Source organism: Gadus chalcogrammus, chromosome 4 (assembly GCF_026213295.1).
Source record: "Gadus chalcogrammus isolate NIFS_2021 chromosome 4, NIFS_Gcha_1.0, whole genome shotgun sequence".
NCBI lineage: Eukaryota > Metazoa > Chordata > Actinopteri > Gadiformes > Gadidae > Gadus > Gadus chalcogrammus.
In genome coordinates this window covers 29,222,399-29,239,408 of record NC_079415.1, presented here as the reverse complement: position 1 = coordinate 29,239,408, position 17,010 = coordinate 29,222,399, and the positions used below count along the sequence as shown (strand labels likewise).

General features: G+C 44.4%; 1 protein-coding gene across 4 annotated transcripts in view; it reads left to right on the top strand.

Annotated features, from left to right (window-relative positions):
- The window catches only part of LOC130381731 (leucine-rich repeat flightless-interacting protein 2-like), a 29,161-nt gene extending 17,419 nt beyond the window's left edge, over positions 1-11,742 (top strand). For 3 of the 4 annotated variants that reach the window (XM_056589461.1, XM_056589460.1, XM_056589459.1), the window contains 10 exons: positions 1,790-1,825; positions 1,942-2,067; positions 2,717-2,887; positions 3,727-3,819; positions 5,034-5,148; positions 10,352-10,401; positions 10,544-10,664; positions 10,905-10,984; positions 11,229-11,333; positions 11,567-11,742. In XM_056589461.1, the coding sequence (XP_056445436.1) occupies positions 1,790-1,825; positions 1,942-2,067; positions 2,717-2,887; positions 3,727-3,819; positions 5,034-5,148; positions 10,352-10,401; positions 10,544-10,664; positions 10,905-10,984; positions 11,229-11,333; positions 11,567-11,677 (1,008 nt within the window). In that variant the 3' untranslated portion in view covers positions 11,678-11,742. Of the gene's footprint in view, positions 1-1,397; positions 1,476-1,789; positions 1,826-1,941; positions 2,068-2,716; positions 2,888-3,726; positions 3,820-5,033; positions 5,149-10,351; positions 10,402-10,543; positions 10,665-10,904; positions 10,985-11,228; positions 11,334-11,566 lie in introns of all 4 variants that reach the window. The other variant, XM_056589458.1, reaches the window with a different exon arrangement.
- The last annotated feature ends 5,268 nt before the right edge of the window (positions 11,743-17,010 follow it).

The following is a 17,010-nucleotide window of genomic DNA, read 5'->3' as shown; positions in this document are numbered from 1 at the left end:
TCAGCGGTTGTCATGGAGATGTGTGGAGAATGTTGTCTGGGGAACGTTCAGAAGCAACAATGTTTCACAACTCCATCGTGATCTTTTGGATTACACTATCGGCTGAATGATCATGCGACACACAATGATCAACAAAATACACATTTTGGACTTCAACGCAGAGTCCTTTTGATTATTCACAATCAGAGTACTTCAGTAATCCTGAAAGAAATTCTAGCAATTCTAGAAATGTTACTTTTGATTTCTATAATGAACTCCAATTGGTAATGTGTGTGTATATATATACTGGCTACAGTACGTATATAAACAGTAGATGCTAGTTATATTACGAGGATGTGGTTATGCCAATAGGTTGGTACAAAGAGTTTGTGAGTAAAAGACAGCCGGACATAGTTGTAGTTGGTGTATTCTGTACAACTTGGGTGTTGGGGGTTGGGGGACAATGACAGAACCCCTTTATTCAATTTATTTCCTCAACAAAAGTGATTTTAGCCCACTTTTTGTGCTTAAACAGAAACAGAGAGGCTATGTGAAGAAGATACTATGTTTGTCGCGCTATGGGTGTGAAAACACGTAGGAGTGTGCTTGAACAACTGAACACCGCGTGGAAGCGCACCAGTTACAGCCTGTGAGTGCGTGTGTGTGTGTGTGTGTGTGTGTGTGTGTGTGTGTGTGTGTGTGTGTGTGTGCGTGCTGCTCCCTTCATAGTACTCCTTACCTCTGTTTCTCTGTTCTGCTTGCTCAGAATTGTACCTGCAATTAGACCTATATGTTATATGTTGTATTTTTGTGTCCTTACATTATCCAGATTGTTGTTTGAACTATTTTTATTTGAACAATGTTCAAACCCATGAAAATTCCCGGTAAAAGTCTGTTGGTCACATGTCCATGGCGTCATATGCCCTTTACCCCCTAACTTCCACAGCATCTCCCTCAGTATGCCGTGCTAGTGGCTCATGCCAGCCACCAAGCTAATGCAGTGTCTTCACACATACACCTTACTTTACTTTTTGACGCCATCCAGGATAGATGGTGTTATAATACGTCACAATTTATTTGAATAGGGAAAAATCTTTCTTCATGGTAGAGTCTCTCTCTCTCTCTCTCTCTCTCTCTCTCTCTCTCTCTCTCTCTCTCTCTCTCTCTCTCTCTCTCTCTCTCTCTCTCTCTCTCTCTCTCTCTCTCTCTCTCTCTCTCTCTCTCTCTCTCTCTCTCTCTCTCTCTCTCTCTCTCTCTCTCTTTTGATTGAGCGGCCCCTAGTGGTAGAAATTACACGTGCCTTTAATAAAAAATAAAGAACCTTTCTTTGCACCTCCCTTTCTTTGTTTCCTTCTCTAATTTTTTCCTTTTTCCTTCCTTCTATTTCCTTCTTTCTTCCTGGCTCTCTCTCTCGCCAGCCTTCAGACTACAGTGGCTTTCTCGGCTCCAGCTCTCGGGCCTCTTCCAGGGCCAGCTCAGCGCGTGCCAGCCCAGTGGTGAGGCCCCCTCATCGGTCACACCCTTTCACCCGCTGCCCCTGCTTTTTGGCCTTCTGCCCGCTTTTCTCTTGCTGTTTCATTTTAACCAAATAAACTAAAACTGAGAAAAAGGGTTGCAAAATGAGGCTCTCGTCTTGCTTGTTGCTACATCACACAGGCCGTTTATGCCCCCTGGTGGCCAATCATGTCGCTGCAGCTTTGCAGTCCTTAGGTCCATCCTCTAAAGTCCTCAAAGGAGTTTCAGGTTCTGAGCGACCTGAACAACACCATTACCTAATCAACAACTAATTCATGTTTTTTACTATTTGCAGGTGGAAGAGAGACCTGAGAGGGATTTTCTGGATAAAGTAAGCATTTACATAGAGACACCAACAGAAATGATGGACTTAATCAAGAGAGAGAAGATTGACATATCCACACTCCTGCCATTACAAGGTTGTGACCGGGCCTGTGTTTCTCTCAGGGCTCCAGAACAGCTTCCACCCTATCAGCAGCCACGCTGGCCTCGCTGGGCGGGCCTTCGTCCCGCAGGGGCAGCTGTGATACGTCGTTCTCTGTGGAGACGGAGGCGTCCATCAGGGACATAAAGGTACTCAAAGGCAATCAGTGTGCTTTCATTTAATATGAACCTATAATATATCTATATTCTGTTCCATTTTAAAGATGGCCCTTGTATATCTGTATAATATGTATCAATAAAGATGGCCCCTGTATATCTCTGTAATATATATATGATGGACCATGGATATCTTTATGATATATATATATATATAATATATATATTATGTATATACTGTATATATATATATATATTAATAATGGCCCCTGTGTATCTGCATGATATGTATATATATATATATTAAAGATGACCCCTGTACATCTCTATCATATATAGATATAAATGACACCTGTATATCTCTATAATATACATAGATTAAGATGGCCCCTGTATACCTCTATAATATATATAAATTAAAGATAACCCCTCTGTATATCTCTATAATATATATAAATTAAAGGTGACCCCTCTGTATACCTCTATAATATATCTATTAAAAGAGGGCCCATGTATATCTGTATAATTAATATACAGATATATTAATTACCCCTCTGTATCCCTATAATATAACTATATTAACGATGGTAATCGTCTACCTGTATAATATATTTATATTAAAAGATGGCCCCTCTATATATCGCCCATTAAACACTCTGGACCCGGTTGGTTGTGGCTCCAGGACTCTCTGGCGGAGTCGGAGGAGAAGTACCGCAGAGCCATGGTGTCCAACGCCCAGCTGCACAACGAGAAGTCCTACCTCATGTACCAGGTGGACACGCTGAAGGAGGAGCTGGCCGACATGGAGGAGCGGCTGTGGGAGAAGCACCGCGAGCACGGCGACAAGACCAAGGTCAGCGGGTCGGGGGTCAGCGGGTCGGAGGTCAGCGGGCGGAGGTCACGGGCGGAGGTCACGGGCCTCCCGTCGCGTTTCTGACACCTGGGTTGACCCTGCGTAGGCAGTGTGTTCTGCTCTCTGGCATACCATGAGTGTGCAAGAAACGGCAGTAAATGATGCTTTAAAGGTGATATATCATACCACCAGGTGTGACTTCTGACATCCCAAGTGGGCGTGTCCACCTAGATGTGTGCTGGATAGATCAGTCTGCCAGCCTACCAAGTGGACTGTAGCAAACTCATCTATCCGTCATCGATCTAGGTGGACACGCCCACTTGTGATGTCACAAGAGGCCGATTTTCCAAACGGCTTGTAACGGCTAATCACACTCACACCTGGTGGGATAATATGTCACCTTTATACTCACCAAGCTACATTTAGTTACACTTATCCATATTTCTCCTTGAAACAGTGCGATATTTTTTGTGTCTATACATGATAAAGCTATGTACGATAAAAGGGATACACACGTTGTGGAGTGTGTTTCGCTGATGGCTGGTTGAGGCAGCCTCACGAGGCCCAGAGTCAGACTGATTGGACTCTGGGGCTGGGTGGGGCTGGGTGAGGCTGCACCACTGTGCTGCACCCCTGTGGTCCACCACAGGTTAAACCAGCCATCCATGTCACCACACACCCTCCCTGACATGGATGCATGGAATACCTGCTCTAAGCTTCAGCGCTGCAATGAACCGGTTTCGACAGCCTGTGTCCTGGAGCCCAGTAAGGCCACTGAGGTGGCGTGTGGGAGGGGAAGATGTGCTGCACACGTCATGTGGCGTCTGTTTCTCTTCCAGGAGTTGGACAGGGAGAGACACGCCCACGGCATCCTGCAGTTCAAGTTCAAGAACGTGGAGCAGACCCTGAGACAGAGCGAAGAACTGCTAAACGTGAGCACACACAGACACACACACACACACACACACACACACACACACACACACACACACACACACACACACACACACACACACACACACACACACACACACACACACACACACACACACACACACACACACACACACACGCATGCACGCACGCAGACACTTACACACAGACACACACACACGCAGACACACACGTACAAACTCAGAAAGACACGCACGCACGCATGCACACATACGCACACACACATTTGTGCGTCTTCGTGCATCTCTGGTTGGGGTGAGACTAAACAACTTATTCCTGCTCTTGCTATGTAACGTTTCTGCTCCAGGCTATCCCTATCTCTCATATACTCACATACTTACCTACCTTTCCTCCTTTTCTGTCCTCTGTCGCTTCCCTTACTTCCTAACGTACTTCGTGCGGGACACTTCCTGTGGTCAGGAGGTGGCTCAGATGCGTCTCGCGAGAGACGGCAGTGCCAGAGAGATCACTGACCTCCAGGAAACCTTGGAGTGGAAGGAGAAAAAGATAGCGGTACGCCATCACTGTAAAGGCTAGTACTGTACTAGCTGAACCAACTGACATTGGCTAGCATGATTGCTAACCACGCCACTGAGAAAAACACTTTATTTTCTACACTATTGCTTTCTAACAAAAATCAAGCCACTAACTTTCCTAGACAAGGTACTTATTGAATCTTCTAACTTCTCTTTGCTTTTCTCTTTTTTTTCTTTCTCGTATTTCTTTATTCTTGACTAACCACCGCTCACGTCTCTGGCACCAACCCCTCACGGCCACTTCCTACTTCTCGGCCAATCGTCAGGCCCTCGAAAGGCACGTGGAGTTTTCAGACTCTGTGCGGGGAGAGCGAGACCAGCTTAGGGGGGAGGTGGTTCTACATAGAGATTTGCTCAAGGTAACGGTTGATTTGAAGGTTTATATGTATTAATGAACAGAGCATGAGACTTCAAGTCAAAGCTAAATTTGACACAGTTAATTGAAACACTGGGATAAAAATGATGTCATTAACTGTGAGAAACATGATATGTGTACAGTATATACATACAAAAGGTTATTTATATATATAGATATATACCAGTATCTATATATAGTCCACAAGTAGGTCAACTAGTCAAACATTTTTGACTTGATTTCTTTCTACTCACACGTTAAATATTTGTTCAACATGTGCTATTTTATGGTTTCCCAATAGAAACATGGAATAGAGTTGTCACCAGAGATTACCACCAATGGTGATGCAGGCCAGATGGGGACCGATGGCACGGACTCACAGGAACTCCTCGCTGGGGGTGGAGAGAGCATGCTTGGTGAGTTGGATGCTTGACTTATGAATTGACGTACTGCCTCCTCTGCTCCTCTGAGCTGGAGGTATGGTTTTATAATAACCATTGAACAACGGCACCTTAAAGGTATAGTATGTACAGCCTGCCGCTAGGGGCCCCTCAATCAAAAAAATAACAAAAAACGTAGTTTGATGACGTTGTGAAGGAGCGTGGGATCATGGGAGTTGTTGTCTTCACCACCATTGCTGGTGAAAATATCTGTCGTGACTCATGTTGTGAATTCAGTTTCAAGTACGAGTTTTATTGAAGTTACGTTTAGTCAGGTTCATTCACGTAATTTTAGTTAATTTAAATGAAATAGTTGCAAGTAAAATAAGGTTTACTTACCATTTGTTGAGTCGACTACCCAAATAGTTGTAGATAATGTTATGTGGGTATTTCTGGCATCTCTAATTCTGAGACCTGAACCCGTGATTTATTCTATGAATGGTGGTGCCCCGCGGCGGTGGTGCCTCGCGGTGGTGGTGCCTCGTGGCACCACCACTGGAGCGGGGCTCCGGTGGGAAACAATTGCGGGCAACAATCCCTTTCTCCTCCATGTCGCGGTTCATGTACTTCAGGGAGTCAAAGCGAAAGTTCCTTTCCCCCAATTCCTTCTCAACCATGGCTGAGATAACCCCACTACGAGTCCAGTTGTGGAAATACCAGAGACGTCAAAGAACCGACGTGTTATGAACCATAACACCAACAGCAGAATGGTTATCCAAATAACAAAGAAGTGTACAACACTTGCGTTACAGAGTGTGTATTCACACACACACACACACACAGAGGCAGAGCAGGGTAGCTCTGCCTTTTACATCTAACGCCATTTCTAGCTACTTGGGGACCATCGGCAGTCTAGGGCAACTCATATTAATGATAGACAACCACATAAAGTGACATTTTCATGCCATGGGAACTTTAAGGGTGGGTTTGCAACATCAGTCTTTAGAGAAGTGTGCTTGATAATGTACTTGAACCTGAACTATGTTGTACTACACTATAATTGTATTTTCTCCTCAGATCCCTTCGTGATCAATTAATAATTCTGATAAATTTTTGTGTTCAATCTTCATCCTCTTTCAACACCTGTCTTTTTCTCAGCACCTTCGCTCTGTTTTTGTTTGTCCTTCTCTCCAATTACCCCATAATTGTCTATCTTAATCTATTCTCCAACCAATCAGAATGGATGAGGCTTGTCCTCTGATCCGGTCTGATTCTGAACTGACGAAACTCTGCTTGCTCCTCTAATTTTTTCCTTCTCAAAACAATCTTGCAGGCAGCATACAAGAGCAGCAGACAGATTTCAACTCGGGCCGAGCACCAACAGGCAGTAGTGACCATCTGACGGAAAACGTAACCTATAATATCTCCCCTAAAGTACATGACGCTTCCCCATCACCTCCCTGTTCCCTAGTCGGGGAATACACCGGAATAGACGCGAGATCAAAGATAGGGATGGAAAGCCATTTGAGCAGAAGAGTGAGCAAGGAAAAGTACCCCGTAGGACCGGACAGACGCGGTGGATATCCAATCAAAACCGAGGGAAGAGCAAAGCAGTCAATCAGAAATGAACCCGCCCCTTACCATCTGACTGAGGGAGGTAAAGAGTACACGATCCAAACTGACAGGGCCAAAGGACTGAGTACTTGCAACAGGACAGACTCAAATGTGCAGCCTCACAATGACAAATATACAAAGTTTACCTGGAATCATCTCGTCGAGAGGGCAAACAAGGAGTCACTTAGCCCCGAGAGGCTCTCTAGAAACAAAGCAGCTGAATTCTGTTTTGGAGGAACCAATTTGCATGCAGCGTCAAACTCAAACAAAATGGATCCGTTATGTGATGGGAATTACTACGAGCATCCAATGAAGGCCCATAAATCAGGGCTTGTTTCTCCTCTGTCTGCGGAGGCTGGCTTCCTCAAGAGCAAAGCAGTGGCGTTGAATGGGTCTTCTGGCAAACATTTACTAAGTGGGGAGAATGAAAAGAATCGGCTTGCAGTCACAACTGTACCCTTGACTTATAAAGCCATTTTGCATCCCTGTTTTCATTTAGAAGTAAAAGGCGTGCGCAAAGATAAACAGGAAACAAGAAATGAGGTAGAAATCAATGCTGGAAATATTCAGCATGACAAAACAAGTGATTTAGATTGTTTTACATACACACAAGACACAGAAGGTGGGGAGAAGGTTGTCAATCGGGAAAAGGCCGTTCTTTGTACTTTTATCCCAGTTGAAAATCAAGAACAAAATAATGGACCAACGGTTGAAGATTATAACGCTCCCATACCTAACAGAGAGTGCTGCTCTTCTGAGGAGGAAGCAAACCTGGATCAGAAAACCACAGGGGAACCAAAGACTCAAATAGAACGAGCAGCGCCTCTCCTCATTGGATTGGAACCCTTTGGAGAATCAGGCCAGAGGAGGGGAAGGCATTGCGATTTTGGATCAACTCTTGAAATAACCTTAGAGGAAGAGTGCCCAATTGTGAAGAATGAGAGTCTTTGGGACATGGGTGGGATTTGGTCCAGACCAAGAAGTCAAACACACACAAATAGCACCGTAACTGATGATGCCGTGTTTGTGCAACATCCTGATCCAACCGGTGTAGACGGTTCCACGCTTGGAGGGGAAAACCGTCGGGCAAAGCTGAGTGAGATACAGTTAACCACTCCATGGGATCTCCCGCATCAGCCTGACGCTTCTAAGTTGTACCACGCAGACTATAGTCCACAAACATTCAAGGGTGAAAAGAGGTCTGATGGAGGTTTATCACAACGGGAGGAGCATGCTAGCAAAGAGGGTAAAGTGGAGTTCCTTATACATGGATCTGGACCACAAGACCAAGAATTTCCTAGAAGTGGAGACTTGCACTCAGGGAATAGCAGGGATGCTCCCACAGAGGATCTGTGGCTGTCACGGGGCGCAAGCGCTGACGCACGTTCGCAATGTCCAAGGAACAGGGTTGAGGTAGGCTCTTCCAAGCCAATGGTCTTGTCCTCCTCTCCTACAGAGATGTGTTACGCTGCCGCTCTCGGGGAGGCTGTTCAGGGCATGATGAAAGGGTTCATGGATGATCGCCACATGGCTGCAAAGATCTCCAAAATCCTCCCTCAGGTACCACTCTTATTCCAGCAGTGGCTATTGACTCTAGAGGATATACAGGAGAACCACACAGAGAATTTGGAGGATATACGGGAGAACAAAGCAGAGAATGTGAAGGACATACAGCAGAACCACATGGAGGATGTAGAGGATATACAGGGGAATAACATGGAGAATTTAGAGGACATACAAGGGAACCACACGGAGAATGTAGAGGAGACCACCGTCGGTCAGGGTCCTTTGGGTGACTTGAAGGGGCCCTTGTGTGATGCAAGTCATACCCTGGATGGCTTTCAAATGGCAGCACATGCACTTGTATTAAAGGACTTACCTTATATGAGGGGAGCCCCTTCCTGTCCGTTTCAGCAGAGATCTCCAATCACCGACACCATGGAACATAGTGCTACTCGTGTGAAGAGGATTAACTCCACAGAGAACCAAGAACCTCCGGTCCCCGTTTTGCACAACAGTGAATTGTTGTCCCATGTTGCCACAGTGGAGATGAGATCCACAACGAAATACACCCGTAACTTATTTGGAGTCATCGGTGGAGTCCGGCAGAAGAGTTCGAGGGTTATGAGAAATGGCAACCAAGAAGTTGAAAGAACCCCCTTGAGTGGCGGACCCAGAGTAGAGCTAGAGCTTTTAGGAGCGGAAGACCCCGGGAATCAGAAACCCCAGGGGGAGTTAAAGACGGCGACCGATTGTGACGAGATGGTCCCCACAGACTCTTCATCAAAGACCGACGTTTGGTCCGAAGGTCAGGAAACCAAACCCAAACGGCACCGATTCCGACTGATAACGTCCAAACATGTTGGACAAAGGCCACAAAGGGCAAAGAGTGGTATAGAAATGCTCGTCTATGAATTTCAGGAAATGGTCATTCCGGAAATTCAGGAAATGGTCATTCCGGAATTGGCCATGATAAACCGTCCCCTTTGTGAGAAACACTTGAAAGAGTGTCAAAAGGCAGCTGGGATAACCGCACACCCGTCAAGGCTAAGTAACTGGCATCGCAAAGAAGATTCCATTGGATTACTGGACAGTTGTGTGGAAGCTAACTTGCTAGCTGGAACAGAGGCGACAGCAAAACACAGATCGACAGCACAGCTGGAGCTAACCATATTACAGCCGATAGTAGAGGTCTTTGTTCAAGGAGGAGAAACCTCTCTGGTGCCAGTGTGTGTTAAACAACAGCAAGGAAGGAAGGGCCTTTCTTATAACGAGAGAAGAAACCAAAAGGGCTGCAGCATATCCTAGACGTACAAATCTGTCAATATGTGTCATCGATACAATATACGATACGATACAACTTTATTAATTTATTGTTTAATTAATTGTATGGATTTGTATGTGTGTGTGTGTTTTGCTAATTTAATTTTAAAAACCTTTCATCAATCATTAGTTTGATGTCTAAGTGTTGTATCACTCTCAGTGAGACTATCATAATATGTTTGTTTTGTTTGTATCATGTGTTTATTTTGATTTTCAATAAATAAAAAAATAAGAACAAATGTGAATGTCTGTGTGCATTTGTGCAACAAATTCTTCAAGTTCCTAGTTTGCTGTTTTATGTGGATATTTGTTCATTTGATATTAATTAATGTTATTAAATGCAATGAACACAAATGAAATTATGACCACTTAGAGAAGGATTAATGAGGGACGTAAATTAAGACAGCAGCTGTCTGAACCTAGCTGAAGGATTGGTCACCCAAATTGTACTTTGATTATAACATTTAACAAAGTTTATTGTAAAAACTAGTGGTCCAGCTCTCTCACATCACATGAACGTGGTAAGGTCAACCGGTCTCTCATTCTAATCAAAATCAGAACAAATCAATCTCATGATTCATGGCGTTACACTCATGCATGGCTCATAATAAACACTTATGAATGTGTTTGATGATTTCTGGTTCCTTTTAATTAATTGATTCTATCCATTTATATTGTGATCTTTAATACCAATTGCAGGATTTTCTAAATTTGCATGGTGTGTTTCATAATGTACTGTAATGCATCTACATGTAAATTGTTGAATCACACACCTGATGTCTTCTTATCATCATGCCTTCAGAGCTGCGACTGAAGAAGCTTGTTGACGAACGGGAGAGTCTACAAGATCAGGTGAGTGTTAAAATGATCTATGTTCTACGGTAATGCTTGCAGTTCTACATAAGTGTTTGTCTGTCTGTGTTGTTAGGGTGTAAATATGAAATGGTAATTGAGTATAAGTGTGTGTGTGTGTGTGTGTCCGTCTGTCTAACAGGTCAGGCGTCTGAAGTCTCAGTTGGACCAGAGGCAGAAAAACGGATCAGAGATTCCGGTTGCCGAAGGCGATGATGACCTCCTCGAGAACGGCCTAGACCCCCACATCCTGGACCTGCAGAGTGAGCCCCCATTCCCCCGAAACTTAAAAAAACAAAGTTTTCTAATAATCTTGTAATAATTTAGTAATCTAATAATTTAGTAATAGAGATTCTGTTTTGCACAGAATCTGATTAGATCCTTGAATTGACTTTTGAATCATTCACTCAACCCTATTCTCTTTTCCATGTTTCTATCCATAGCCAAATGTTTTATGCTGGAGCTGGTCGGCGTTGACGTGTGCTCTTTGCTCTTTGACACAGGGGACGCCAACCGACAAATCAGCGATCTCAAATTCAAACTGGTGAAATCAGAACAGGAAGTGACCGCTCAGGAGCAGAACGTACGAAACACCTTGTCCTACATCTTACTCATTTGTATCATTTGTCATTTGTACATAAATGAACCGCATGAGTTCTAGTCCACTAGTCTTCCTGGGGTCCACACACAACACAGCATTGGTAGTTTCTCCAAGTATTTAGCAGGCTGAAATAAAGTTCACTTTGCAAAGCATGAATCATGAAATGCATGAAACTCCAGAAAATAAAGACAATACGCTTCTGTTAACCTTTGACCTTTCCCTGCAGATCATACGGCTGGAGGGCCAGGTGTCGCGCTACAAGACGGCGTCGGAAAGTGCCGAAAAGGTGGAGGACGAACTTAAGGTGGAGAAACGCAAACTACAGCGAGAGGTAAGATGTCCTCTCGCTCTCTCTCTATACCAGGTTTACTGTCTTCTGTCTCTCTACCTATCATCCATACACTCCCCTAGGTATCTGTAGTACGTTTCACAATTGTTGTCTTTTTTGGTGTGTGGTTTAGAAGAATAAAGATACATATGGCCCTACTTACCTCTCTGTGTCTCTCTGTCTCTCCATCTGTCTGTCTGTGTCTCCGTCTGTCTGTCTTTCTGTCTCCCTCTCAGCTGAGGGCAGCCCTGGACCGTGTGGAGGAGGTGGAGGTGAGCAACAGCCACCTCTCCAAGCGCCTGGAGAAGATAAAGGCTAACCGCAACGCACTGCTCGCCCAGCACTGACTCTCTCTCTCTCCCTCTCTACCTTTCTCTCTCTCTCTACCTACCTTTCTCTCTCTCTCTCTCTTCTCTCTACCTACCTTTCTCTCTCTCTCTCTCTCTCTCTTCTCTCTCTACCTACCTTTCTCTCCCTCTCTCTCTCTTCTCTCTCTCTACCTACCTTTCTCTCTCTCTCTCTCTCTTCTCTCTCTCTACCTACCTTTCTCTCTCTCTCTCTTCTCTCTCTCTACCTACCTTTCTCTCTCTCTCTTCTCTCTCTCTACCTACCTTTCTCTCTCTCTCTCTTCTCTCTCTCTACCTACCTTTCTCTCTCTCTCTCTTCTCTCTCTACCTACCTTTCTCTCCCTCTCTCTCTCTTCTCTCTCTACCTACCTTTCTCTCTCTCTCTCTCTCTTCTCTCTCTCTACCTACCTTTCTCTCTCTCTCTCTCTCTCTTCTCTCTCTCTACCTACCTTTCTCTCTCTCGCTCAACCTCTCTCTCTCTCTCTTCCTGGAGCTCTCTGCGACCCGTCGAAGGCAAAGTGCAATACGGACGAGTTTGGAGTCTCGCCTCGCCTGCCAGGCGTATCCACGGCCCGTCACTCGTTGACCTACAGACAAGACAATCAAGGTCGCTGGACGTTTCCAGACAGACTGGTGGACTGATACACAGTGCACCATACACAGAGGGTACAAACCTGGCCTGTTTGGTTTGGGAAACCAGCACAAAGCTTTCCCAAGGAACTGCAGGTTGGGGTAAAAGCCGAATTTGATAGTCCCGGTTGAGTTGTGGATACCCAACCTCGCCAACGCTACGTTGAATGTGAAATCCATTCCCTGTGATTGGTGGAACTCTTTGCCCTGTTGGCAACCGACCTCCCCACCCCGGCAATGGTGATCCTGGATACAAACATCGGCAACAAAAAAGACCTAGGGGAACATTTATATACATATACATGTATCAATTATATACATATACATGTATCTTACACAACTGTGTGTAATATATATACCGTGTACCCTCATGGGTTTCAATGTGATGTAGCTTCACAACCCCTTCAGACCACGCCTCCCTCCCCCCAAGACTCAAGCAACATTTTGTTCATCTTTTGTTTCAAATCTCATTATTTCTGACTTGGAATTATCTAACCTGAATACGTGTATCCAATGCACTACACTTAGTTCTCCGAAAATACCGGTAAGAGTAGGAAAAACACAGGACATTATTTGTATTTTTTGTGCATGTTTTATATCCTCTGGATGTGAACGCGTATCTCTGGGATTAAATAGAGGGTAGCAGTGTCATTTCTAAGGTCTTTGTTATGAGTGGCACTACCTCTTCTTGGACACTGGGATCACCATATCTTCCTACAAGCTAGAAGGAGAAGAGATTGCCTGGATTCTGCTGGATTTGGCATGGTCTTGCCTTGGTTTTCATGTAATTTCTTTATATATATATTTGGTTCCGCAGACTGGTGTTTCGTTTTATATCTTGCTTTTTATTGTTTGTAGATCTCAATGTTGGGGGTGGGGGGAAGGATTTATTTATTGTGACAACAAGGATTTACTCCTTTAAGGGAACTTAAACAGCTCAGCTCAGACTCACTCGATTTTTTATTCTGGAACAATGTGTGAATGGTTAAATATAGTTAGAAAGGTTGACACGATTTGTAAACATAACTGCTTAGATGACATAATATAACAACAGCGACGTGAGGCTTCTTTACAATAGAAACAGTCCACATGGTTCTTGGGATGAATTATCACCAGCTAATAAATGGCAAAATAGGTTCTCCGTGGCAACCTTTCATTTTGAAATGCTTTGCCCAATGAATGACTGAACTATGTACCGAAGTATCTTTGCTTGTATGAACACAGAAAACTCCTACATTTTACTTCCATATTGACGCTACTGTAACCTGTCACAAGCTAGCCTGTACTTTGGAATCCCCAGAAGATTGCAGGGTTCCCTGTGCTGAGCGCTTCAAATAAACTACTATCATACAAATCCACTGATGTTCTGCCTGGTAGCTCACACGGTAGCAGCCATTAGTAACTGATGTTCTTGGTGGTAGCTCACATTGTAGCAGCCTTGCCATTAGTAACTGATGTTCTGGGTGGTAGCTCACACTGTAGCAGCCATTGTTAACCGATGTTCTGGGTGGTAGCTCACATGGTAGCAGCCCGTAGTAACCAACCTTCTGCCATTACACTGGTAATCTGGGGGTCCGAGGTTGAAGTCCCTGTTCAGGTGACTCCTTATTGTCATTTAGCTTTTAATTAAGCTAGTTATGTGCTAATATATTGTTATACCTATTTGGAATGTGTGTATATGTTCACAACACACAAGTGAATTACTATGTTAGATGATTAGGCAAGAGACCTATATAGGCCCATTCTAAAGATGGATAGGGGTCAAATTGCAGTATTCAAAATTCACAATTTGAATACTATTTATTGTAGGTAATGCATTCTTCTGTTTCTTTGTACTGTTTCCAAGCGTGTCTGGTTGCACAACTGTGGCCCGCCTGATAAAATCCATATTTTTTTTACATTACAATTTACATTATTAAACTCTTATTAACACTGTATGTAACTTTGTTCCCTAGAATCTTCAATCTTGTTTAAAATCGGACCATATTGACACTACAACAGCAAGTAAATACTGCAGTGAAAAGGTAGCATTTTAAAGGGGGACCGCCTTCCATTCAGACTTAACGCCACTCCGACATTGACGTCTAATTGTCGTAGTGGCGGTGTAAGTACCATATTGGCTCGGCTACCAGATCGGCTCGGGGCAGTGTTGCCAGATTTGGATGAGCTAAATCCGCCCAATCACGTTCCAAAACCCGCCCACTTCAGCAAAAAACCGCCCAATAACGTTTTTCACAGGAAAACGTTGAATAAACATTAAATGCATGTTGTGGTTCTAGTGTTATATGCGCCAAGAGTTACTTCTAATGGCTGCAATGTTTTATGCTCCGTCCGGTTGAGGAGTAATAATAAACATCCCTGGGGATTTTACCATATCGACTCGTCCTTCTGATTACGCGGTAACGCTACGGTATTAAACAATTAAGCCCAAATGGCAAGTTCTATTTTATTATCACAGACCGTGCATGTCACAGAAAATGTGGAAAAATGCACTGCCTGTATCCCAGTGCCAGGCCCAAGAATTAACAGCAGTAACATCAACCACCTGCCTTTGCGTTAGTCCTAATAGCGTATGTGTGTGCGCGAGAAAGGTGTGTGTGTGAGTGACGTCAGCGAGTGAGTGGACGGGCGAGGAGAGTGAGCGGTAGCGTGTGTGTCTAGTGAAGAAGCGAACGAGTCCGGTAGAATAAAGTATCCATCCTGTCAATGATCGGTGGCCGCTTCATTCCGACCTATAAGCAGACACACTGCCGGTGAGGTGGGCTCTTAATTCAACGTTACAATAGCCTACCTGCAACGAGCTTTGCTGTCATCTGCTGGGGCAGGCGCGATCCACGATTTTAATTCAGGGTCGGTCTCCCATTCCTTTCTATAAAGTTTTTTATATTTCCCCCACTTCGGCATGATGCTTATTTCGCTAACAGAGTTGAGAGAGAGCGGGCTTTTGCCTCAGACTTCTGCGTCGGCGCACAACGGTTTGTTGATGTGACATCACGACGTGAAGTATATTGAAGTATAGGCCTACTGAGTTTTGTATTTGTACCGTTTTTAAACCATAAAATAACAGTTTGGTGTGCTGTTTTCACATTAGTAAAAAACCGCCAGATATTGGCAAAAGCAGCCCAAAATGTATATACCCGCCCAATGCATTTTTTCCCCGCGAGATGAAATCTAAAGTAGCCCAATTGGGCGGGAACCCGCCCAATCTGGCAACACTGGCTCGGGGTCCGTCGTCTGCTGATTACGTTACACAATATCATTGGCTGTACGCTTGAATGGGCGTAGGCTACATTGTGATTGGCTGCTAAGGGACAGTTGTGATTGGCTGTTTTGTGCTGTAGCTCTGGCTGTCGTCATAGCAACCACAGCGAGCACATGTGTGAGCGCGAGTAGGTCTGTCTAGTTTCAGATTGGGCATATATCCCGTTTTTCCAGCCTAACGTGATTCAAAGTAGCCAAATCAGGCTGAAAATGTGCCCAATCTGGCAACACGGACGGCTTATCTTAACAGCCAAGATGATTCCGAGGGATGTTTTGTTTTTAGAAGAAAACTATCCATACAAATAGGTTGGGAATGGTCTATGTTCAAAATGAAAGATCATTACAGGCTCTTTAATTTAAGCCATAAAATACCTTATTGCTGTAGATAGCGTATTGTGTGACGTAATCAGCAGACGACGGACCCCGAGCCGATCTGGTAGCCGAGCCAATATGGAACTTACAGCGGCGCTTACATTGTTTTCAATTTATTTGTTACCAGCATTCGTAGTGTTGATCAGCAGAGAAATAGTCCACCAAAGACGTTGACGTCGCCTAGCAACTGAAGACGCTGGGGTTGAAAAGTTACCGGACTACTTGAGGAGTGATGCCAAAGACGTCATTAGAGGCAAAAAGTCCTTTGTTTTCCTTGACAGCAGTCAATTATACCTAACAACGGTGAATTACTAAGGAATAATCACCGAGAGGCCGGGCAATAAACAGTTTGATATGCCCGGCTCGTGGACGGCTTACCGCCCGAGACGAAGTCGAGGGCGGTAACCTTCCGCGAGACGGGCATATCAAACTGTTTATTGCCCTGCCTTGAGGTGATTATTCCGTTTATTCTACTTATGAGTAAGTGTTCCCTTCTGTTACATGGATAGAAATGTATCAATCCCCTGCAGGATAAATGTGTTAATGTTTGTCCCTATAAAACAATAATGGTAAAAAAAAATATAATACAAAACATGACGGTAACTCTAAAGTCAAACCGTCCAATCTGAAGGCTTTACTTAACCACTCCCCCTACTCACTTCCACCAATGCAACTAGTTTGTGACAGACCCAGAGGAACGCAACGCAAATTAAATGTGAACATGTATTGAGGCTTTATTAAAATCCCGGACGATTTGGAAATTTCACCCGGACGCATTTGATTCCTACCCTTCCACTGTCAAATAGCGGCGCAAGTTGTGTGGCGTCTGAGCGTGTGCATGGGTTGAATTGCGTGCGTCTCACGGAGAGCCCTGCGCAATGTGCAGCTGTCAGAAATGTGTTGTAATCACTTGTATTCCTCATAGCTCTCAGGCTGTGAGGTAATCAGCAGCCCGCGATCGCAGCTCCTCTGATGTGAATGCGTACAGAGCGCATATTCAGAGCCGGACAATGATGTCGTAGTAAAGCCCTCAGGTCTATTCTGCATGTATTAACTGTGGATAAACATCA